Genomic DNA, 26,327 nt, shown 5'->3' on the forward strand with positions numbered 1-26,327 from the left:
CACACTGTAAGGACCTGCTAATTTTTACTACTGTCTTCAGAATCCTTTAAAGGGCTAACAAGTTAGTATTAGTAGGAAGGGCGAAATAGAAACTCTCATGGTAAGAGTGAAACTGGAGGTTCTAAAGGAAAGTGAATAATAAAAGAAGAAGCCAAGACGCTTTCACCCAAAGGTGTGCTATGCACCAGAACAGGCTGGGTGCGGGGAACAAGAGGTGAACAGTACAGTTCCTGCCCTTGAGAGTCTCATGGTCCTGTGTGGGATAAAAAAATGATAAATAAGAGAAGCAGTAAGCGACCTCCTGAGAGTAGGCCTGCACCTCCCAGCTGAGGCGATATTTGAGCAGATCTATGAAAGACTGGGAGAAGTTTGCTGTCCAGGCTGGGAGAACTACGGGCAAAGGAAAGGCAGTCAATAGAACACTATAGTCTAGAGATTGCAAGTGTGAGAGGGAGAACAGCACGAGGGAGGGAGACGGGCGCTAGATCCCAGAGGATCGGGTGAAGATGTCAGGAGCAATCTGTGGGCCACGGGGCTTCTCTGGATGCAAATGAAGACTCGTCACTTCATTTGATGGGGAAGCCACAGAAAGGAAGGAACTGGACGACTCCCAGACTTTAGGCTTCATGAAGGGGCCATGGAACATGAAAACAGTGAAATAGGGAAGTGGGGAGAGAGTGAGGAAGTGAGGAAGAGCTCATGTTTGGGTATGTTCAAGTTGAGGGCCCCCGTGACTTCCAGACCCACTTGAAAATGGTCCACCTGTAGGTGACCCACATGGAGGATGCATGATAAGGAAAGCTGATCGTCTGGGGGGGCTCGGGACCCTGGAGAACTCCAGTGCTATGTCACAGGCTGGGCAAAGGAGGCAGGCTCTGGAAGGCAGAGTCACAGACGATGGAGGTCAGCAAGGACTTGCTGAAGGCAACGTCCTGGGAGTCGACCATGAGCATGCAGGACAGGAGGGAGTACTTGGTTAGGAGCAGCAAGTTTCTAAGGAAGAGTAAGTGATATAAATTCTAAAAATCCCCTTGAGGATGCAACAGTTGGCAAGGAAGTATTAGCAAAGGGTTGGGCAGGGCAGAAGCCTGCGAGAGGGGGTTGGGGGTGAGTGCACCCTGAGAAAGTGAGGACGGTGGGCTCAGCGTGTCTTTTTCAGAAGTCTAGCTAAGGAGCAGAACGACTTAGGGCATTGTGAGAAGATGAATAATTTATCACATGACCCTCCCTAACGTGAAGATGCAATAAAATCATTTGTGAATGGGGAGGTTACTTTCCTTCAGATTCCAGTTCAATGTCACAAACATTTACTGAAGTCCTGCTCAGTACAAGGCTGTGAGACACCAACCACCCACCATACACAACTGACTAACATGCAGGCTGAGCCCTGGAAACTGGTAGGAAGTTCTTAGCAAGCCTGGTCATCCATAATGGGAGTGAAGCAGTGGTCAACAGAACAGAGAACTGCAGCCAGGCACAGTGGCTCACGCCTGTGATCCTAGCCCTCTGAGGCGGGAGGACTGCTTGAGCTCAGGAGTTTGAGGCCAGCCTGGGCTCGAGCAAGACCCCCACATAGAAAAACTGGCCAGGTGGTGTTGTGGGACCTGTAGTCCTGCCCAGGTACACAGGAAGGAGGACCAGAGAGACAGGATGCCCAAGGTGTTGGAGGAGAGTGGGGAGTGCAGGTGCCAGGAGGTCAGGCAGAAGGACCAGAAGGGGCAGAGAAAGGCCGGGCAGCCGTGTGCTGTGAGGGTGGGGAGTCCCCAATATAACAGAAGCTTGGGGAGACACCCAGCAGCCCTGTGCCTACAGATGTATGGAAAAACCACAGGACCCTTTCCTTCCTCGTGTTTTAAATTCATATTTGACATCTAAACTGCCAGACTTCAGATTGTTCATGAGGTCACCCACACTGATTTTATGGCCAGTTTCCTGTAATATTTCGGATATTCCTGCCAAGGAGAGGAGTAACAACCAGGGGTACAAGTTCATCTTTCGCAGACAGTTATGATTAAAGCCCAGCAGCCTGAACTTCTCACCCCGGCTCCTGTGTCTTGGGCGGGCGGTACTGGGGCGTGTTCTAGGAGGGGCCCTCAAAGACCTTCAGGAACTGAAATCCCTGAAGATGTGCTCCCGACTCAGGGATCAGGGGCCGCTGAGTCCGGGAGGGGCGGCTCCTTCCTGGCCACAGCCACAGGGCCTGGGAAAGGTCTCCACATTGGTGGAGTTCAGGAAAACACAGGTTCTGGAGAGTGAGGTGGATATGCTACCTTGAACAGATAATTCTGGAATGTCACTTTCTGGGATGAGGCCTTTCAGAAACCATAGGCCATCCATCAGGGGGGGTTTATGATGTCTGGGGTAAAAAAACAAAAAGAGCATAGTTAGAAGTCAGCAAGTGGCTGTCACCAGGCCATGTTACACCTCTGCTCTGCTTAGCTTTTCCCTCTGGCTATTCTGCCCAGTGGTCAAGCTGTTTCACAAATAGCCCAGTGGACAGAGTTTCACAAACATCTGTCCCTGGATACTGGCTGAGATGTGGGAGAAAGGTGGTGAAGCACCAGCTGGTCTAGTTACACAAAGAAAATGAAGCGTGTTCGTGCTGTCCAGGCAGCGGATGTATGTGTGGAACTGTGTGACTTCATTTAGCTTGTGTGAGAAAATAATTTTAGAAAAGCAATTTGTTGTAATGACCAACGTTGTAAGAAAGAGCATAAGCTCTCTTGGCCAGTCAATAAAGGATGATGGCCAAAGTGGCCCAAGGGTGAAGAACTTAAAAAGAAAAGGTTCAGGTTTTCTTGTAAATTCTTTGGTTTGTACAATTTCAGACAAATTTTATATTCATATATGTTCGGATGGGGAAAAAGGGCTGGGGTATCCTTAACTTAGCTTTTTAACTGTTTACAACAATTGCATCTGATGCACATCATTTTTCTAGTGAGAACTAGTCCAGGATGAAGTAAGGGTCACAGCTGGAGATTTCTGACAGAGTTTCAAAAACTGAAAGTGAAGTAAAAGCAGGCCAGTGGGAAGGGCTGGGTGTTCCCCACCCCACGCACCCTCTTGCTATGAGGCTTCCTTCCTTCCCTTCCCAGAGTCCAGGCTGGGTGCTTCCGTCTTACTCTGCCCCTTCTCCCTGGTGTCCTCAGGTGACCTCACCCACTCTCAGGACCTCCAGACCCTCATGTGCTGACGACATCACATCTCTGTGTCCAGCTGAGGTCAAGCTCTGGGCCTGTGCACCCCACCACACAGGAACGTCTCGCCTTTCCCCTGGCACCTCAGCCCATGACGTCTTTCCTCCAGGACCTCGCTCCCTGCTAGGTGGCTTCCCTTTTTACCTTTACCTGGGTGCATGGGCACCACCCAGCTGCTCTAACCAGGGGTCCAGTCTCCCTTAATTCTGAATAACAACAGCCACACCTGATTGGTCAGTGTGAAGGGAGCTTAGCACACTGCTCACAACGCACACTCACTAAGTGTTAGCCACCATCATCTGGCAAAGCAATTTTGTGAAATCATTGCTCGTGTTTTTAATAATGCAACACAAATACCTGAAATATACATACATAGAGAGAACAATTGAATAACACTAAAAATGTAAAGTTCCTTTCTCACCCCACCCCCCGGCTATTTTGTAGCTTCCTGTCTATTCTTCTGAAAGTTCATGGCATATAAAAGTCACCTTGAGTAGCTGGTTGGAGAAGGTCACTGTTTTTATGCAAAACAATATACACCAGCGAAATCCCCTATCTTTGCCGGTATGTCTGCCTCTGACTGCACCTCAAGCTTGACACCACTCTCACAGGGTAGCTCTGAGGTGGGGTGCAGGTGCAGGGTGGGGGAGGGGACGAACAGGCATTTCCTGCACATTGATTCAGTTAAAAAAAAAGGTAAAAAGTCAAATTGACCATATCGAAATTTCGTGTGCTCTTGTATGGGTAATTCCTATTACCATTTACCAGATGTTACGTGGGCAAATTATTTCGCACCTCTGTGCCTCAGTTTCCTCCTCTGTAAAATGGAAATGAAGGCACAGCCTATCTGATGGGGTTGCTATGAGAATTCTGTGAGTGAATATTTGTAAAATGCTTAAGAGCAGTGCCTGGCACATGGTGAAAACTTTGTAGTGCTTGTAAAGAAACAAAATAACTGCGAGTTGAGATTTGTATTCATTTACAGGCTCAGATTCTAATGGGAGAAGTGCCCATTATGTCCTCCCAATGACTTATCAAGGACTCGGTCCAGTGTAGTGTCACATATTAGTAGGTATGTGGTATACTAATATCAATACAATACTGTACATTTTCTGTGATTAAATATTCTAAAAGGAAATGTTTAAACACATCATCAATATTCATAAAGACTACTGCAATTTAATATAATTAATGTTATTTAATATACCCCAATTAGATAGAGGCCTTTGTGTGTAGAGGCAAATTGTAAATACTTCTTGTCCGTACTCCCCTGCCCCACAGGAAAATCACTGACGTTTATTATCCTTTAAAATAGGAAAGGCAGTGATAGATAGATACTCTGTATAATCCTAACACATTCCATAGCTCCAACAAGCAATACTGCACAAGGTCAATGCCCTTCCTTTACACATGCTATAATTAACTAGTATTTATTAATAACACAAATTATGCAAATGGTTTACACTGGCTTAACATTAAATTAGAAATTCAGACATCATCTTGATCACTGTGGCTCTCTGTTAGCAGCCTGTAAACAAAATGCTAGTAGAACATCTCGTTCTTCCTTTAAAAAATTTCACTCAGGAGCTTTGCTTTGTTGCAATTTGCCTTAAAGATGACAAACTCTGCAAGCTATTTTGACATCTTGGTCATGCCTACATTCTGAGGCAGTTACAGTTTCAATTAGCTCACCCAGGTACTAAGATTTGCAATTAGCTCTTCATGATGCATAGGAGAAAATACCTTTCAGTGAAGAATTCAGTTGGAATCGTTGGAATTATAAGTATGATTGTTATTAATAAAATAACAGAGAGCACACTCCCTGCCCCGCAGCGATGGATGTTTGCAGAGTGCCTACTATGTGCTGGTTCTGTCAGCACTGTTGGAGCGACAGTGAGACACAACTGTCATTCTGTAGGGTCACACCTTCAGCAAAGATAGAAAACCTGTCTAGTTGGTGGGGCCTGCATAAGAGCCCACAAAAAAGGAAAAGAAAAAACAAAGAGAGGCGACACACACAGGGCCAGGCCTAGGTCTCCTCTGCCAGCCACATCCTTAGTATAGTTTATATTTCCAAACCAATCAAAAAAGGTAGAACAGTTTAATAACTCTCCAAAAGTAAACTGGGACATTAACTGTCTGTTTACATAGAAGAGATAGTTGCAGAAGAGCAAAGGTGAGTAAACTTCCTGTGGTGATTATCATTTTCTGTGAGGCGCGCTTAGGCTCTCCAGTCTTCCTGTGTCTACCTGGCAGAAGCTACCTGCCCTCTGGCTGTGATTCCCTTTACAACCTACATTAGCTCAGCATTTCAAATATGTAGGTGAAATGTAGAGCCCACAAAGCTTTAAAAATAAAACAGATCAGCTCCATCTCTAAGTCTGCAGTGTAGAAGGAAGAAAACCCCCTCACTGCTCACTAGGCATCAATCAGGACTTACCATCTGAGTGGGCGAGTTGTCTAATTAACCACTCATCAATCTCCAACTTTTAAAAGTGCTGTCATTCCCCTCAGGCTGGAGATCTTCCCTCTGTCTGCTTTCCGCTATCTGCGACTCAGGAAATCTGTGTCCTGGTGAAACTTGCAAGGAAGGGAAAGCAACTCCACACTTCTTTTCAGCCAAGCTGCAGCCATCTGTCTACCTACTCCGCCTGCTCCCTTTGATCCACCCCGGGTGTGACCAGTCCTTTGGCCACAGTTCTACCCACAGCGTCTACGCCCCGAGAATCTCAGTTCACACACCTCCAGCCAAATGTTTTTCTTGCTTCGTAATCTCTTTGAGATATAGCTGCTGTAAGAATTATTCCAGTTATAACAACCTCCTGGCACTCTAATCATTTTCACACAAGCTGGGCCCTTATCAAGAGCGCATGGTGTCCAGCATCAGAGCCCTTCCCGTGCTGAGATACTTAGTATTTAATGTCTGTCAGGGTACGTATGGATGGACCTTGCCATGGGCTGCCTCGTGATGGCTCATGGTCTCTGCAAGAGAAGATTTCCTGATTTTTCTGGCAGATGCTAGCATTATCACTCAGAACTTGGTATCATTAAATGATTTTTCATATTGATCATACTAGCTCATTCCTATAATATGTCTGAAAGACTTTTTGTTGTCATTAAAGTGTAGACTTTGATGGAAGAGCCTACAACTTAGTCAAGGCATTTTGGATCACATGAGGCCATAAGCTGATAAGGACTTACCACCCACATGTTTGAGAGTCAAAGTTTGGCCCATTAATCCACACACATCGTCCTGTGAATAGAACTGTACAGAGACAACATGTGCCCCTGCAACTCTCATTTTAAAATACGTAATAGAATGCTTATTTTTGCTTTAAAAAATGTGACCTTTCATTAACAGTTTAGACACAAATTCCTAAGGAAACTAAAACAAAGCTACTAAAACGAGTAAGTGAGTTTATGAAAATTTCAGTATATAAGAAAAACATACCAAAAAGTTATCTAAGTTATCTGCTAGTAATGAACAATTAAAATGATGAAAAATAATACATTTACAAAAGCACCACAAACGTGAAATTCATAGGTACAATCAATGTTTATTATCCTTTGAAATAATCCTGAAAACTACAAGTCGCTGTTGAAAAAAATCAAAGGGGACCTAAATAGAGACATATACTATGTTTATTACAATGAAGGCTAAATATTGTTATATCAATTCTTCCTAAACATAGGTTTAACACAATCCAAATTAAAACCTTAGCAGGGTTTTTAAAATAGAATCTGACAATATTGATAAGTTGTTTCTAAAATTTACACGAACAGGTAGAGGCATTAGCATAGCCCAAACAATCCTGGTAAGGAACAGCAAAGGGCTCACACTACTGGGTTCCAAGAATTACTGGAAGGTAAGGAATCAAGAAGGATATCCTTTCACACTGATGAAAGGATAAACAAACAAAGCAAAGCAGAGAATCTAGAAATAGACGCATACAATTCAGTGAAAACAGTACAATTTTCAACATGGAGCTGAAACAACTGGACATTATTATGCAAAAAAAAATGAATCTTGACTCATACCTGGCAACTTACACAAAAATGAACTCAAAATGGATCATAAATCCAAAATAAAAAAACATAAATCTATTAAACTTCTAGGAGAAAACATAGGCTAAAAGAGTTGTAACCTTATGTTAGGCGAGGATTTCTTAGATGTGACATTAAAAGCATGGAAAAAAATAAATTGGACTGCAGAAAAAATAAAAACTTTTGATCCGTGAAAGACACTGCTAAGAGCTCAAAAAGACGAGCTACAGACTGGCAGAAAATATTTACAAAACAAAGACTTGACAAAGGACTATGTAAAAACTCTTGAAACTCAATAATAAGAAAAAACCAATATAATTAAAAATGGAAGAAAGAGCCAAGCGCGGTGGCTCATGCCTATGATTCTAGCACTTGGGAGGCCAAGGCAGGCAGTTTGCCTGAGCTCATGGGTATGTGATCAGCTTGAGCCAGAGTGAGACCTCATCTCTAAATAAAAAAAAAACAAAAAAACAAAATAGCCAGGCATTGTGGTGGGCGCCTGTAGTCCCAGCTACCCAGGAGGCTGAGGCAAGAGAATCACTTGGGCCTAAGAGTTTGAGGTTGCTGTGAGCAATGAGACCACGGCACTCTACCTAGGGCAAAAAAGTGAGACTCTCTCTCAAAAAAAAAAAAAAGAAAAGAAAAAAATGGACAACAGAGTTGAACAGACATTTTACAAAAGAAGGTATGTGGATGATAAATGAGCACATGAAAAGACGGTCAACATTATTAGTCATTAAGAAAATACAAATTAAAAAAATTAAAAAAAAGATAATTCAAATTAAAATTACAAAGAGGTTAACACTAGACATCTATTAGAATTTCTGAAAACCAAACAGAATGAAATGCAAACTGCCAATACTAAGTTCTGACAAGGACATGGAGCCACTGGAATGTCCATGTATTGTGTGGGTGGGAATACGAGGTAATATGGTCACTTTGGAAGAATCTGGGAGTTTCTTATAAAGTTAAAATAGATTCACCATCTGGACACCACAATCTCATTCCCAGGACTTTACCCCAAAGAAATAAAAACTTAGGCTTACACAAAAACTTGAAGACGAATGTTTAGAGGGGCTTTCATAATCACCCAAGCTGGCAACAACCCAAATGTCCTTCAACTGGTGAATGGATAAACTAAGGGTGGTACATCCATATAATGGAATACTACCCAGAAATAGAGAGGAATGAAGTATCGAAGCACATTGCAACATAAATGAATTGTAAGTGTATTATACAAAGTGAAAGAAGTCAGACTTAAAAGGCAACACATTGTTTGATATCATTGGAAAGATATTCTGGAAAGGGCAAAACTGTAGCAAACTACAGGTACAAACAAACAAACAAACAAACAAATAACAACAACAACAACAAAAAACCCAGCTGTTTCCCAGGATTAGGAGGAGGGATAGAAACTGATGATGAAATATGTTACACATTCAAAACAAAATGTAACAGGAACTCGGGAATATGGGAGTGTGATGGAGCTGTTCTATATCTTGATTGTGGTAACAGTTACATGACTATAGGCATTTGACAAAGCTCCAAAAATTATACCTTGAAACAGTGAATTTTACACTTTAACATATATCTCAATTTAAAGAAAGCATACATTTTAAAAATTCAAGAGGAAAAAGAGAGTGTAATACCGCATATAATAAAATTTTAAAAATGAAAATTGTTTCCTTTTTTTAATGTCAATTTGCAAAAAAAATACACTTGATTAAAACCAAAAGAGCGAACTCCGTACTGGCTGTATAGTTCCACTGAGTGGAATGAAAGCTTATGAGGAGAAATCTGCTCCTGCTTGGCGTACATCATAGACCCGCAGAAGAGGAAAGCATTGCTTTTCCAATTCATTACCTTTGAAGAATCACAACTAAATCATCCATTTGTCTCCTAAACTCTCACAAATGGCATTTTGTGCTTATTTATTTTCTTGTCCAAATAGCCTGTACCTGTAATTTATGATGGAAAGAGTTCTTTGTTCTTCTGCCACTTAGGTAAATTCACAGTATTATTTTCTTGAACATTCAGAGATCATTTCTTAACAAAAATCTATTTTCTCATCATATAGAAACCATAGTGTGACCACCATGTGAACACAAAAATATACAGGTCTGAGACCCAGCAAGACTGAAGTGAGATTATTGATGCCCTGGTTTTAAAATACATCAGTCTTGCCAAAGTTGGGCATCATTACTTTTTCCTTAAACTACCACCTGTTCTATGCTAAATGCAGAATGTCATAGAATATTGAATGGTAAGTTACAAGTAATGGATTTTAAGGTCATTTTAGCCCCTACTTACCTGTATGGCCTTGGTAAATTTGACAAAGAGGTAGCCAACATGTAAATAATATTTCATCAATATCTTATGAAATTTTGTTTTTTTATTTATTTATTTATTTTTATTAAACCATAGCTGTGTACATTAGTATGATCGTGGGGCACCATACACTTGGTTCATAGATTGTTTGACACATTTTCATCACATTAGCTATGATTTCCCGTTTTCCTTGTCTAGTACCTAGGATACTTTGTACATTTTTCCAACTCTGACCTCTCTCTCCAGGGCTTTTATTAGGAAATTTCAAATTCCTATGAACTACACACACCACCTTACAAGCATTTAATTGTTCAAGGATATACATTCCATTGGAACTTTTATTATTACCCAAATTGTAATTGTTACTTATTTGTTCATGTGTTCAGAGCTCCTTTCTTCAACTAGGTTTCTCCAACCCAGATTATAGGGGAATTCATATATACTACTTTTGTCTTCTTATAGCATCTATCATATACCAAAATCTTTAATATGCCAGCTTGCTGATACAATTACTTGAGCTTACATAGTTCAATTTGAGGACATAATTACTTGACTCTGCAAAAAAATACAGCCAACTTCTACATACTCATGGAGTTTTTCAGTTTTCCCTAATCACACATGGTGTGGCCACCAAAACTGTCTCCCCTGCTTAACACATTCATGACCCCAGTCACTGTCTGTCTCCTCACCTGATTTTGCTTTGTGCATAGCATTAACATTCTCTGAAATGAACTTTCACTCTCTCTCCTTTCTCTGTCCTTTTCCTAATCTATTGTCTGAAGACCCCTCCTAGGATTTAAGTTCCATGGAAACACACACAATGCTCACTGTAGTACACTTAGAACCTGGCCCTGTGCCTGGCACACAGTAGGCACTCAGTCAATACTGACTGAATTGCAGCACTCATCCCTCAATACACTGATATCTATCGGAGACTGAACAATGGAGAGAAACAAAAATACTTCGTAAGACTTACCTGTAAAGAGGTTCTACAAGGTCTTTTTCAAGAAAATCATGATCATTTTTGACAGCTACAATGTTGATGGGAAATTGAGAATCTGAAAGGAAAAGTGAGATACAAAAAGGTTTATGCACCTTGGTTTATCTGAACGGGCACCAAGGTCTGTGTAAGCCACTAATTTTAATAATAGTTACTGCCCATCACCATTGTTGATAATGTTTAAGAGCAGACAATTTTAATCACAATAAATGCTTTTAAAAGTAAACCATATGTGTGAAATATGACATTAATCAGGTGCTTGACCTTAACCGACTGGATACTGAGTACTTGTGTTTTTATAGCTCATCCTATCACAGTCATAAGGTGACATGAACTTGGAGAAGAAAAATCCACTCAAGGGGTAGGTCACTGACATTTACTCTGATTATTTTATGAAATACTGAGTTTAACGGATTGTTTTTTCCTTTAAAAAGAAAATTTCAAAAAATATCCAAAGCTCAGTTGTCTCAAAATATTTTCTTTTGCAGCAAAATCTTGAGTCACTGTGGAGTATCAGTAAAATACTCAAACAACTGATTCCATTCAAAAAGAAGAAGACATTCCAACACCCTAACTTTTCTCCAGCAGACTATTCATGCCAGCTTTGAAGGTCACCAGCAATCTTCAGAACACGGTGTTAATTTTGGGTGCCTCATTTGTGGAGGTAACAACCTGGAGATCATTGGGATAGGGGCCATGGTCAAATCTCACAGTCTTGGTTCATTATCATGATCTCAGTACCCTTCCCTCTTTTTCATCTTATAGTTTGAATCACTGAAACCTTGCCAATCACAATAAATATAAGGGTATCTACAGCTTAGGGTGAGTTAGAAATAGGAAAAATTCCTCTTCTAATGAAAACAGTCATGTGTGTGACTTGCAGATGGTGCCATGATGAAGGCTGCCCTTGCTGCTGCCGAGGGAGTGTGTGTAACAGGAGGAAGCGAGCCACGGAAGCCCACCTGCCCTGGCTTGGAGTCCTGGCTCTATCACTTCCTCACTTACCTTCTTTTGGGCATCTATGTCTTTATCTGAAAAACAGGGATGATGAGAATTATCATACCTATCTTGTGGTGGTCTAGTGACTGTTACGTGAACAGTACCTGAAGTGCCGGGGACAGTACGCAGCACACAGTAAGCTCTATAGTGGTTATCTGCTCCTATTATATTTATCAAGATACATGGCTAACTGCACTTCCTAGCCATTTATAGACTCTTCATGTTTAAATCTCATAGTATTTTGAGTTTACAAACACAGTGCACATCGCAGTGGAAAATATACCACTAAGGGTCAAGAGACTGGGATTTTAGTTCTGACGCCTCCACCTTACAACCTTGGAAATGTCACTTCATCTTTCCAAGGCTTTGCTTTCCCCATCAGTAAATCGATGGTGAAGGGTAGGAGTGAAGGAGGGTTGCTTAGACCCGAAACATAAGACCCCTTGTCTAAAAGCCTAGGAAAGCTTTTATCAGAGATTCTAGACTTCAAAACACATTCAGAGATAGGCTCTCCTTTGCTCTCCCAGAATTTAGGTAAGAGAACTAGATTAAGGGTTTTTTTTTTCTTTTCAAATATAAAACTGAGCATCTAGAGGAATGGGTGGAAGTAACCTATAAAAGTAAAGGATAACTCTGCAGCTTTCATCCTACGTAAGTCTAACATCAAGGGGAAGCGAAGCCGGCCCAGGGCGGTGCTGCACACCCTGGCTACCCCTGAAGATCCTCACTTCTTGCTGCACCCTGCCCTGTGCCTGAGAATCACTTGTGGGAAGAGATGGCATCCAAGGGGCCTGTGCCCTCTGGTTTCCTTTTCCGTTTGGCCAGTGGAAAGCCATGGCAGGAGGAACAGGGCAGAGCATGGGCCAGGGTATCCATCTCCCATATTGGGATCACTCCCTGGGAAGGTGCCCTCAGCAGCTGTGTGCTCCCTCCTGGGGGGCACCACGGCTCCAGTCCCCTTCCGGGCTCTGCCACCGTCTCCCTGGGACTACCCCGTTGGTCCCCAGTGGTGACAGCCCTGCTGCTACAAGCCCTGGGCTCTGCACTGTGCCTCCTGGTTCCTCTGTCCTGCCCACACCTTTTTGTAATGAACAGTTTCACATAAATCTTCCACAAATTATCCTGTGGAGGTAATCTGCTTATGTGGGGTTCCTGACTAATTCCCTACAGATAAGGATGATCTGAGAAGGAGTTAAAAGCTTTGGTTATAATTTTAGATGTCAGGATGACACAAGTGAGTAAGTTTATTAGTTGTCAATAAAAAAATTATGACAGGAAGTATGATTCTAGCGATAAAAGCACTTTACTGAAAACTCAGAAGAATTAACATCCGATTCATATCATATACCTTACATTTTTTACCTATTCATAAAAACAGAACTATGGAGAAATATGAAAACAATTAGTTTTGTAATTTCTAGGAAAAATATTTCAACAACAAAGTCATTGTAATTTCAAGAAAACTAAGAATAGTGAAGAAAAAATGAAACAAAGGAAGAAAGCACAGTAAGCTGCCATTGGAGGAGAAGGCAGAGTTTGGGTTGGTGAAGAGAGACGGGTAGTAGCCTGGGCCTGGGAGCAATATTTATTTGTAAATTGGTATCAGGATAAGCCCTGAGCATTGCAGAGGCCGAGAGAAAAAGAAAGCAAAGTAAAATGGTCTGGAAAAATAGAATCCTGGAAGCCAAAACACACCCCAGGATCCATGGGATTCGTTAGGAGTTCCCTCTGTTACGAGAGCGCAGAGCAGGGCGCGTACCTTCATACAGCTGGGCGTACTGCGGGAACCCGGCTGCGCGCAGCCAGTCACACGCTTCCTTGGCCTCGAGCTCTGAAAAGGACAAGAGAGGGGAGAGGTGAGTCCCGCAGCCACACCCTCCCCTCGGTTTCTCAATCATGGAGACAGACGCTGGAGAGCTTTACACGCGTCATTACAAAACAGAATTGTTCCCAGGTCAGTCTGGGTAAGTAGGCCCACCGGGTCGGGAGCAGGGCGAGTGGCCCAGACAAACGCACTAACTCTAGTTTCTTGTCCACCTACGATTATCTTCAACGTTGAGCCCTAAGTATGTAGATACCAACAAAACCGCAGAGGGCAGATGACAAGGGCTAAGTATCAGGCAGGGAAAACTGTCTGATTATTTACACACCAGGGAACCAGGGGACCAAGAGGAAGGAGCAAATACTTCTTCATAATCTATTTTCTTAATGGAGTATTTTTAAATTTCAAAGATAAGGCTAAGCATGTTTATGCAACAGTCCTTTATTTTTTCACTCTTGGGGTACTGAAAGAAAGACCGGATGGTCTATGAAAGGGTATTTTCTCATGAAAAAAGGTATTACAAAAATTCAGTGTATAATCTTTTTTTTTTTTTAACTTCACTAATGGTCTTAATCCCCAATGCATTATAACAAGCTGTTCATTCACCAGGCACATTGGAATGATTTCAAGCGTTGGAGTGCAACATGGGAGGAGAACTGACTATCCGGAATTGAGACCTGAGTTTGAGGAGGCTGCCAGAAACCTTTGAGGGCCAAGCCCACGAGGTTGATTCGGCCCTTGGGAGACCATTTTTGGACTGGATCTATTGACAGCCCACTGGACCACCTGCCTGGGGAGTGAGATGGGAGGAGTCTACAGTATGTGAACCAGGTCACTTTTTGACCTTGTGAATCCTGGATCATTTCCCAAGCACAACTCTGTTAGATAAATACGAATCCAAAGGAAAAGAAGTTCATCTGTCAAAAATGCAGTTTCTCCAAACAAAATTAAATAGCCTATTATAACAAGTCTTCACCAAGGCCCCCTTCTCCTCTGTTAAGGGTGTGTCCTCATCAGGCCATTTCCATTTGCTCTGACGTTCATTTCCCCCCTGGTCAACACTGGAGAGTACAGGGCATTCTGAGGACCACTGCACAAAAGTGATTTCCACTCACATCTCCCTGGGAGATTATACGTCAGCAATGAAAGCTCAGTGTCTGCACAGCAAGATGTGGCAGCTATCTGGTACAAATTAAGAAAACAGACCAAAGGGCAGATCTTACTCAGGCCCCAATAGGAAGAGCAAAAACCTGCAGCAGTTCCCTCTGATTTGGTTAGATCTAGATGGAAATTTGTCATTAAATGTGGGGAAGCAGAGCCCACGGGTGCTGCTGTCCCAGAACGCTGGCTGCCACTGGCATCTACTCATCTGCTGACACTCCAGGGAATGACAATCACATCTTTTGTCTCAGATGTGAGTATTTTCCATGTCAATTCGGTCAGCACAGGGCTCATTCCTGCCGTGTAAACGTGGTTCAGAAATACCCAACTTGCTAGTCTGTTTGCTCAAAGAGCCCCCAAACACATGCCCTCCTTTTACACCCCCCAACCTTGGCTGCTGGCTGGAAACCCACTTTTGGAAAGCACTTGTGTCAGGAGGGGCGTCTCTTAGATTCCCCCAAGCACCGTTCAGATGGGACCTTCTGCTGAGACAGCTGTACTGGCTAACCTGGGCTTTCCCCAGAACGAAAGAAAGGCAATGATTGATCGCACTGCTCACAAGGTCCATTCAGGACTCGACTGGGAGTCCGTACAGGGGAGCTTCCACTCTGATAACCACACAGGTATTTCAGAGGAAGTAGGAAACCCATATTCTATTTGTGACACATTAGAAAATGTGGCGAGTTGCTCCTGTATCACAGATAGAATGTTGCCTTATGCATTTTCAAGTTTCAGCTTTATCTTCAATATACATGGTGGACACAAAGTTCGTGTGCAATTTATTATGTTAAACTTTTTTAAATGGCACACGAACTTTATGTCCACACTCTATAATACATTGGGTAGAAATGAGAAGATATTTAATTCTAGACATGCTGTAAACCTAACACGAGTCGGCAAGTGTTCGAGAGAAACCCAGAATTCTGTAGTTTCTCTTTGAACTACATGAATGCTATGAATTTTCTGTTTTGTTACTTTTACTATGATCAACATGTTAAGCTCAATTGTTCAGTGGAATAAGCTGATTTTTTTTTACAAGGTTGGCATTCAGCTCTTAGGTCTCAGAGAGTCAAATGACAACAAAAATAGCAGTTAGTAAATGATAATAAGTTAGAAGAAGCCACATCTCAGCCTTGGCAGATGGCTCTGGGGGCCATCAATTCTCTCACCTGACTTGCCATTCTATTTGCCAAACATCCCTCAAAGATGCCCCAACCCCTGCTAGCCGTAGCTATAGCATCTTCGTGTCTCAATTTAAGGGTAAAACAAACTTTTGTTTACTAGTTGGTAACAAGGAAAAAACCCCAAAATAATCAACATAATTAAGCACAATCAAATTTGACTTTGCCCAGCAAATCGAGTTGGGGGGAGGGTAAAAAAGCCTTAAAATTATTATCAATTCTTTACAATTACTACTAACTCCTATCAGCCACATGCTTATGTTTCTCCCAGGGCAACTTGCAGTGGACAAAACGATTGGAGAATTAAAAAGGAATCATTATTGCCAGAGCCATCATTTCACAAGGATCTACCTAATGAGAGTTAAATGACATTTGAAGAGCAAAGTGTGAAAATCTCTTCTTTACTGTGCTTGTGCTAGCCAGCGTTACATTATGTGAAAGCGTGAAGAGCTATTCAAATCGCAGTTCTGCAATTTATTTATTTATTTATTTATTTATTTATTTGTTTGTTTTCCACTTGCAATCCTTCCTGCCCCTGCAGCAGCCCCAGGGTTACCAGGCCAAGCACCAGCTCACTGGAGCTCTCTGGTGCAACCCCTGTATGTGGGGCAAACCCAAAGGACGCCCTTGGACAGAAGGACCTACAGATCTCCACCAAAGTTACTACTCTGCTTTGCTAGGGAAAACCAATCCAGGGGTGTCATGATAGGATTTCCACAGAATTTTTGTAATTATTCTGGATAATAGTCATTTCATTTCTTATTCTCTAACAGATTATCTATGTTTGCCGGTCCAACCCTCCTCACTTCTTCCCATAACAGACCTCCTCTAAGCAAGGAGTCGTCTTGTATACGGTTTGTGTGGGGCTGACACCCCTGCCCCCCAACCACACATCCTGACCCTAACACCCCCACACATATGCTGACCAGAACCCTATCCCCCTTAGTCCAGGGAGGTGGAGGAGGCTTGGGGCCTTGTATCAATAGTCCTCTGGGGGCTGAAATCAGCTGGATGAGGAGAGAGAGATCCACCACCTGGAAGTTTGGTTTGCTCAAAATCCCAGCGAGCCTGTGCACTGGTGTACAGTGCTTAATAAATTCAGTCGATGGCTTGGTGCTAAGCACACTCTCTGCCACAGTGCTGCCATTCCACTTGAGCAACAGTCACTGCCATCAATTGCCTTTTTTACACACGTAGAACATGATGCGATTTATTACTGTGGACGTGAGAACAAAGGTGCTGTGGAACCAAACCAGGGCCCTGATAGGTTCTCAGAGTATTGTCGTGCTTCTGAGTTATAGATGCTCAGTGTTCAAAATTTACTGAAAATTATAGGAAGTGTAGATGAAAGACAAAAGGTCAGCTCTTGTCCCATTATTAATGCATAATTTGATAGAGGTTATTTGTCAAAGTGTAATTTGGTGATATCTTCGGTTGACTGCTTTTTTCACGTAAGACACTGTGCATATTTTCCCATAGAATGATACTGTTTGTAAAGATGGGAAATGTACTTTGTTTTGAGAATGATGCTCATTTTTTAAATACTTGAATTTTGAATACCGCCAAATGCATTTCCCCACAGAGAGATTATAGCGTCGAGTAGCCAAGAGAAAACAGTTGGGTAGGTCCTCACCAATGCAGACCAATTGAAGAGAAGACTGGAAGACTACATGAGTTAAAAGAGATTTACAAGCTGTTTCTTTAAAGAAATATTTAGTGGCTTGGACACAAACAGTCCGTGGGCAGGACTCAGGATGGCCTCATAAAATAAGGGGTTATGTGGAGCACCCAGCAGATTTGCAGCCAGGTTTGCAAGCCTCATCTCAGGTTACCATCTCATTGTATTTTTAAACTGGTGCTTCCAACATGCTTGGGAACAGTGTGTTCTCTTAGCTAAGCATTTTAAGCACCTGTACATTTTGGTTTACATTTTTCTTAGCATAGCACATACTTTTTCCATAGCCAACCCAAAGGTATTGGGTAGTCTTTTTAAATGACCCAAAATTTCAAATTAGATGCAACTTGAAATTTATTATCATCAGAAATGGAGCTGGCTAGAAAGAACCTGTTCTACTGAAGAAAGTTTATGAAATCGTTCTATACGAATGCACGTATTTATGTGGCTCTTACAAATCTCCTTGAATTTCCAGGGACAAACTGGCTCTGATCTAAGGAGGTTTTGTTTCTTAAATGTTCATTGAAAGGACACAAGAGAATCGGGGAAAGAAAGACAGTGTGATCTCCATGTGACTTAGGAAAGGGGGTTTGAAAACAGTACTCTTGTTTTTTCATTGCACTGGCTAACTAGGTGGGCACCCTGTTTCTGAAAGATTATGAGCACCAGCTCAGCAGGATGATTCAGCCACCACAAGGCATCTGCAGTGGAGGCAATTACCACTGTTAAAGTGTATCAAAGGTATTAAGATTTCAGCAGGCTTTCCTGGTTGTTGGCTTAGGATAATTTTTAGCTTCATTATTAATGTACTACTTAAGGAGAATGACTCCTTTGTCTTCAGACAGAATTTCTCAAGTGAAGTCTCTATTTATTGAAGGTGTATATCTTTGGCCCATACACCAGGCCAGTTTTGTTAAAATCAATGCCAGGGTATCCAGCCCATCTCTACATGGACATGAATAATAAAATCATTAATATTACATAGAACCATAAACTACTACTGCAGTCGTCCCAAGAGGGCTTTATAACTGTAATCACAGGTGCAGGATAAAATGTCAGGTTTTTTAGTAGTAACAGACTTTGATTTCGATCCCATGGCATGGTGTCAGAATATATCTTTTTTTACTTTTAAAATTATAAATTACATGATTTTAATATGTAAGAGGCCCAAATATATTAAATGCATACCAAGTATAATTTTTTTTCCTAACAGCATAACATTTCCTATGATAGTCTAAATTGCCAAACAGAGCTAAGATACAGGTTATTTGGAATAAACTTAAGATTATTAATCATTGAATATTCAAAATAGTGAATCAACTTATAAACACCCACTTTATCTCCCGGTAATTCGAGGCAACTTTTTCCTTGGTGAGTAACAAAATGTTTTATCTTCAGCAAGTACATAACTGCAGGAGGAAGAGATCTGGAGGACCCATACTTGTCGTGACACCTAATTGTCCTCAGTTGAGACAGAGATTCTGCCCCTGTTTATGTGCACTTTCTTCCTAAAAGCAAGAGTCAGAGACATAATATCCCTTTACCAATTCTAAACATGAGCCTTATTTCCCAGGCCTTGAAATATCTTCTGCAAGTTAGAATCATAGCAAATCTAGTCACTTAAAGTAATTTGGATTAGAGTAAAAGAATGGAGCAAATTCTGCACCTAAGGAGTGGGTCTGTGCATAGTCACTCAAGAGTTGTTTTTAATCATTCTTTTTCATCCTGGTTTGGGAAATCATATATATATATATATATATAATGCTATATAGTGTATCCTATATGCTATATATACTTATATGAATGTATAAATCAAATATATTATATACATTCAATTTATTATTTTTAATTATTAAATATATAATTAAAACATATATGCACATATACTGTATATATTCTTTTTCCTTTTATGTTCCCAAAGATCCCCTGCCTGTCCAGTTACAGTTCTCCCTGCTGGGCCACGTGACCCACTCTGGCCAATCAAATGTGAGAAGTAACATAGGCTAGTTTCAAGCAAAACACTTCACAGGCCACCCCCTAATTCTTCCAGCTGTTCTTTTCCCCTTGCCATGAGGCTAGCGGGTCTTCCACAGAGCTATATTCCTTCAGCCTGGGTCCCAGAATGGTGACACTGGGGACAGAGCCACAACAGAGCAGCTGCTGACACATAACATAAGCAAGGAATAAAATCCTATTGTTTTATGGCACTATGATGCGAAGGACAACTTGTTAAAGGGGCATAAGCCAGCTAATTTAATACGACTGCTGGGTATTTATTCTACAGCTGAAAGGTGTGGAAGGCATCACAAGGTGGGGCGTAGTGGCTCACGCCTGCAATCTTAGCAATTTGGGAGGCTGAGGTGGGTGTATTGCTTGAGCTCAGGAGTTCAAGACCAGCCTGAGCAAGAGTGAGACCCCCTCTCTACAAAACAACAGAAAAATTAGCCCAGCAAATTGTGTTGCGTGCCTGTAGTCCCAGCTACGTAGGAGGCCAAGGCAAGAGGCTCTCTTGAGCCCAAGAGTTTGAGGTTGCTATGAGCTCTGCTCACCACGACACTCTACCCAGTGAGACTCTGTCTCAAAAAAAAAGTGTAAGAATCCTCACGTGCACCCACATGTGTGAGCGTTCACACACACATGCACATTTGCACCTCAGAAAATCAACAGTTCAGTGGCAATTTGAGTAAGGAAACTCTTCAGGAATATAATTACTATTTCCATGCACATAGTCCCAATAGTATTTACAAAAATTTTATGAATTTCCCCCTCACCCTAATCTCAAAGAAAAAAAAAAAAGAAAGAAAGCAGAACATATATGCTCTCCCAGCCAAATAGTTTCCGACCAGATTGTTTTGACTCAAGTTTTCCATGAGGCCGAGTAGTTGTCTCTTCTCTTCTTTCATTTGGTACAGATTGTTCCCATCAGGCGCCTGTGGTATTTGTCAGGCCGGCTGCATGCAGACACGCGCACAGGAGCATCCCCAGCTTTCTGAAGTTGTGGAGCCGCTGCCTACCGCTGAATCCCAAGACATTCTCCCAGATGGAGCCACTTAATGAAATGCAAGGCAGCGGGCGGAGAGTTGGTTCAGACGATGAGAATGAAGGTTATCATTTTCAGGCATTGTCCAAAATGCCTCCATGTTGATCCAGCAAGCCATAAATAAGATAGTGTCTTCCGTAACCCTTCCTGGGACCAGTGCATGAGATTCTGGAGATAGATTGGCTCTCTCTCTCTTTCTAACTCAGTTTCTCTGGCTTCTGTTGGAAAGGTGGCAAATCAGAGTGCCTGGTCGCTTACTAGACACTGGCTCCCAAGGCAGAATCTCTGACTTCCACAAAGTACCAGAATGGCCCATGCAGAGTCACCCGGTTTCATGTTAAATGATTTTTTTTTTTTTTTGCCCTGGGGAAAAGCAAGTGCTTTGGACAAGTCCCACCAACACTAGGGAGTCAGTTTGCTCAGCCTTTGACAAGTACTCTATCATCCTACATTGTTTTAAGATTTTCATTTTTTATATGTTAAAAAAATGATGCATGTTTTTAGGGTATCAAACTTCTTCTGTACCTATTTCCAGATACGTCTGAATTTCTATACTTGTAAGAGGTTATCTGCTGTTCTAGTTGCCTAGCTCAATTCTTTTATGACTCTGGTTACTCCAATTATTCCAGGAGTTTTCAAGATATCAAGGAGAACTCTGCTATGTAGGTAAAAGACGGAGCACAGATTCTGTTGGGATAAAGTCACTGCGAGAACCTGAAAGGCCTTTCCCAATTCTGTTGCTCCTCGTAGGGTTGTCATGGCAAGCTACAGCTTGGCCAAAGCTTCTGACTCCTTCTCAAGGCTTCCTACAATGGTAATACCTAGAGCCAGCAAAACTAGTTTTCCCTTAGTTTAATTCCAAGGAAAGATTCGCACAATTCAAATATCATTTTATTATCCAACTGTACATAAAAACTTGATTTTATACATAAATTTTTGTATTCCTTGGCAATGGCTCAGACTGTAAATAAAACGCTCACTGAGAAGTGTACAACACATCTTTGCCAGTTTTCTGAAATCCCTTCTAGTTGTATTCTGAACATAAGTAAAAGCATGGACTGCATGAATAATTTTCTAAATACACATCACTCATTCCAGAAAATAAGGGTCAGATTCTAGAAATTAAGTTATGAGGTTTTAAGATGCTGATTCATTTTTCTCCATGTTCTTCATGGCCAAAGAGACTGCTGAGGTTAGAGATTTGAATCTTGAGATTTTTATTTTTCAGTTTTTTAACAGGCATATTATGTATCCCTTATAGAAGAAAATTGAAGATGAATGAGACAGTTGAAATAGATTTGGGATGGAGGAGATTAAATGAATTCGGGATGGAGGAGATTAAACTCCCCACTGAACAGATGGAAGGAGTAGCTGGCATTGTTGCAACCCCACTTTTTATTTTCCTTTTTTGTTTTTATTTATTTATTTTTTTTTTGGAGGGAGGCAGGGCCTCACTTTGTGGCCCAGGCTGGAGTGCAATAGCATGATCATAGCTCACTGCAGCTTTGGACTCTTGGGCTCAAGCAATCCTCCCGCCTGAGGCTTCTCAGTAGCTGGGACTAAGGCCCATGTCACAATACCTGGCTAATTTTTCTATATTTTTGTAGAGATAGGGTCTTGCTATGTTGCTCAGGCTAGTCTTTAAATCCTGGTCTCAAGGGATTCTCCTACTTGGCCTCCCAAAGTGCTGGGATTATAGGCCTGACCCACCATGGCCAGCCTGGAACCCTCTTTTTCATTGGAAACAGTGATACATTTATGACTTGATTCATGCTATCATATACTTACATGGTATACCGATATCAAAGTCAGTTAAAGTGTCCCATAAACATGTCAGAAATGCAATCAAATAGGTAAAGAAAAGTTATACAAGTTGTAAAAATGTTTAAAAAGTTAAAAATGTAATGCAAGTTTAAAAACTCTTGAATATTTTAAATCGTATAGTAGATAACTTCCAATTTTAAAGAATATTTTGGGGTCTTTATCATTATTGTCATAAAATCTTAGTTGAGCTTCTTCAAATTTGAAATTTGAGAAGAAGTAAGAAATGGCAGAAGTACATGCCAGTTTAAAGATAGAGCTACCGCTCAATGGAAGCTCAGGTGGCTCCCTTGTCTAATAGAAATATAATGTATTCCCTGGCTAGCTTTGGGGCATATAACAATTTTTATTAAGAGAGTCAATTTGATTGATGTCCTTGGCTAAGGTGCTTGGCAAGACACTCACTGAGTTCAGGTATAAAAGGATAATTTTCCCCAAGAACAGATGAATGACAGATAAAAGTAACTTAAAATTCTTCCTTAAATATGATCTAACAGAAGAGTAGAACAACTAAAACCTAAACACTCACATGCACATACTCACACCAAAGCTAACGTGTTCTCATAGAAGGGAAGGTCACAAACCAAGTCTGCCATTTTAAATTATTACCAAATACCCTTTCCTTATTAAGATCCCAGCAGTGGGCCTTGCTGCAGCATGTTGGTGATGTTAGCCGCACTCTGTCATACTGCACAGGCCGGCAAATCTGTCAGGGCCAACTCCAGGGCTGCTGAGCAAGAGACAGTGCTGGGTTTTAGCTGCCCTCAAGCGAGGCAGTATGGTGAATGAGGAGACCGCCCAGGGAAGGCACCACGGGTTCTTATTTTCAAACATACAGTCAAAATCATTTTTATTTTCTGTTACTAAGTAAAAAGATAAGCAAAAAGAAGGAAAGAGGGAAGAAAAGAAAGGGAGGGAGGAAAAAAATCACCATAATTCTATACCTAGAGACTGATTAATATTGTGTTGGCATAAAATCTCTCATTCTTTTTTTTTTTTTTTTTTGTGGTTTTTGGCCGGGGCTGGGTTTGAACCCATCACCTCCCGCATATGGGACCGGCGCCCTACTCCTTGAGCCACAGGCGCCACCCAAAATCTCTCATTCTTTCAGTATGAAGATTGTGTGTGTGTGTGTCTAGGCTCAGTATACTGCCACGGACCACCCGTGGGTGCGGCAGTATACAATCTATGTTACATAATCTTTAAATAAAATTGCAGCCTGTTTTTTGGCTTGACAATGCACTTTGAACATCTATGCCAACAGATGTCCTCCTCAAACTCTAGATGGCTGAGCAACATTCCTATTGCCATTACTTTTAAAAACATCTTTTTTGATCAATTCAGGGTTCCATAACCAGGGGTTAAAAATAATACATCCAGTTAGTTCTCTGGAGGCTTTCATTCTAAATAAAGAACTTCAGCAGAATGTGCATCCTGACGGATGTATTCAGGGACTACTTCTGGGTTGACATTTCTCATGTTGTTTTACATTCTGGATTAAGATACATCTCATATGGTTTTGATTTATATTCTCAGCAGACTTCAAAAAGGAAATTCCAACTGGAAGTTTATTCACACACCAGAACTATGTTTAAATGATGCTACAGGGATGTCTTAAACTAACAGGAGTCAGGAAGTTCAAAGTTAAGGTTAGGGCCTGAACCATGTTCCACCTCTGCCTTCCTGGTTGTTTGAGGTATTTAGAAAATTGAGATTTTATGTAACAGCTGTTCCACTTGTCTTTGACCTCCTGCATATGTGCTGAGACAATTTCAAAGATGCATTTCACTTTAATAACTTAGTATATCCTTGGTTGCTGAAGTTTCAAGGTTGTACTTAAAAAAAAACAAAAAACGAAACAAACAAAACCAGATCAAATAAAGAAAATCTCCACATTTTGTTTTAATGACTAGATGACTATTTGGAGTCTATGTGACTCCCCAAATCCTTTAAATAATCAAAAGCAAAATGTCATCCGAGTCTGTAAAACTAGCACATGCACCCAAAGTGCAACCCTGTAAGACAAGACGGTTTATTTTTGTGTCAGGTTAATGATACTGCTTTACAGGAGAGGTTAAATTGAAGATACATTCTAATTTCATTTTGTTCTTAACTAAAGGCAAATCTATTCTTAAATCAAATGCAAGTTTATTCTTTTTGTTGAATATACATATACTTAGTTTCAGAGAAAATCTTTTTTAAAAGAACCTGTCAATTTGTTTAGAAAATGGTCCCCTCTTTGAGGGCATAAGCACTCTAAGTGGGCCCAATAGAGGTAACATGGAATAAGGTGGTTAGAAGTGAGTCTATTTTCTACCTTCACCTTGCAATTCTCTTGTGACTTGGGGTAGGCCGACTTCAGCATGCCTCAGTTTCATCATCTGTAAAATGGAAATAAACAATGGTACCTACTTGTAAGGATTAAATGATTAAATCACTGTAAAGTGATCAGACATGTATGTGGAGCGTAGTATTTGCTCTTACCAGCAGGGCAATGGTTCTGGTTCTGTCCACTCAGCTCCTCTTCATGTGGCCCTCAGAAGTGGAAGGCATCTGTCACTTATTTATTCAAAGGACATGTGTGTTGTGAAAGCTCACAATCAAGTGCTGTAGGAGAGGGCAAGGCTGCAGGCACCGGGGCCTGCCCGGCACCTGTTCAGGCATCACCATAAACCAAGAAAGCAAAGGCCTTTCAGAGCAGGATAATGTCATCTGGACTCAGAATGAGAGGGAGCATGTTTGTGTAAGGTGACCCAGAAATACCTGGCAGATGAGGGAGGGTTTGAGCCAGAAGAAGGCTAGCCAGTGGTTTTGCCATGACAACCCCTCTTTTGACCACTGACTGATTTTGGAGCTGCAATGCTTGTGAACTTGGTGCCTTCCTGGAAGTAAAGCTCACATTCCTTCATCTGTGCTTGCAGGAGGACCTTGGGGCCATGTGCTGCCATCACCCTGCATTGAGATTCTTATGACAAGTATCTTACAGGCCATTCCTCTTTTATAATGCATAGAACATTTCATTATACTCTTTCTGTTAAATTCCGCTGTTTCACACAATGCAATGCTCTTCAACAAGATGGAATGACAGTCATAAATGAAATTGTGACACTTTGGATATATGACAGTTGGACACATTAGGAAATGTAACTGTGGGGGAGTGGCAGTAAGGGCCTTGTCCTAAAAGGCTGTTACTTTTAGGATATAAACATCAGGTTGGGGAAGACAGTCTTGAGATTGTGGTTTACAATGTGCTTACCAGTTAATAAGTAAAAAATTAGCAGCAATGTACCTGGCGTGGAGATCTCAAGGGCAAAGATTTATTAAAACATAACCAAACACAGCAGAACCTTGGGAAAGAATTCCATATCAGACATGTGGGCTTCATTAAGGGAATGCCTTTGGAAGATTATTTTTCCATGTTATGAGAGAAAACTGAACAAATAAGTAAATTATGAGCAAGGGATATGGGCTTCCTGTGGATTAATGACTGGTAGAAGTTGAGGTTAAGGTGGAGCCCAAGGTCATTAACCTCAAGAGGTCATGAGTCTCCCGGGTAGGTTTCCTGCCAAGGTCATTCTCACCATGAAAAACATCTTAGGTGTATATTTAAAGATCTGCTTTGTGAGAAGGCCACAGGGAAAGTAATTCAAATAACATTCAAATGCTTAAATATGTTTACATTTAAAAGCAAAGAAATATTTTACTCTTATGCTTGAAATGATTATAATTAATGTTCCATGCCTGCTCAAATTATACCTAGCGCTGAATGGAAAATTTAGAAAGCAGTCTTCCGTGGATCTTTTGTTTTTCCAAAATAAGGAACAAGTCAATATTAACACATCATTTTTTTTTTTTAATTGACAAGTGTCTTGCTCAGGCTAATGCATAAACAGAGGACTCCTGACCTGGGGGGTTAGCTAGAATTCCAGGCCTGGAAACTGGGGAGCCCTTTGTATGCAAACGTGACTGTGTAGGAGCTTTTTATTTTTTTCCCTCGGGCTAAAAATCTTTCATCAAATGTATGTGCTTGCTCTACCTCTGAAAGACTCACATTTAGCC

The 26,327-nt window shown here is 41.3% G+C and overlaps 1 protein-coding gene across 8 annotated transcripts in view; it reads right to left on the reverse strand.

Moving 5' to 3' along the window:
* Positions 1–26,327, reverse strand: part of STARD13 (StAR related lipid transfer domain containing 13) — a 270,950-nt gene that overhangs the window by 48,619 nt on the left and 196,004 nt on the right. For 6 of the 8 annotated variants that reach the window (XM_053563160.1, XM_053563159.1, XM_053563155.1 and 3 more), the window contains exons 2-3: positions 13,328–13,399; positions 10,546–10,627 (exon numbers count right to left, since the gene is read on the reverse strand). Coding sequence is in view for 4 of the 8 variants with exons in the window: in XM_053563155.1 (XP_053419130.1) it covers positions 10,546–10,627; positions 13,328–13,399 (154 nt within the window). In the remaining 4 variants the exon portion in view is untranslated. Of the gene's footprint in view, positions 1–10,545; positions 10,628–13,327; positions 13,400–24,591; positions 24,650–26,327 lie in introns of all 8 variants that reach the window. The other 2 variants (XM_053563157.1, XM_053563158.1) reach the window with 1 other exon arrangement.

Source organism: Nycticebus coucang, chromosome 15, assembly GCF_027406575.1.
Source record: "Nycticebus coucang isolate mNycCou1 chromosome 15, mNycCou1.pri, whole genome shotgun sequence".
Lineage (NCBI taxonomy): Eukaryota > Metazoa > Chordata > Mammalia > Primates > Lorisidae > Nycticebus > Nycticebus coucang.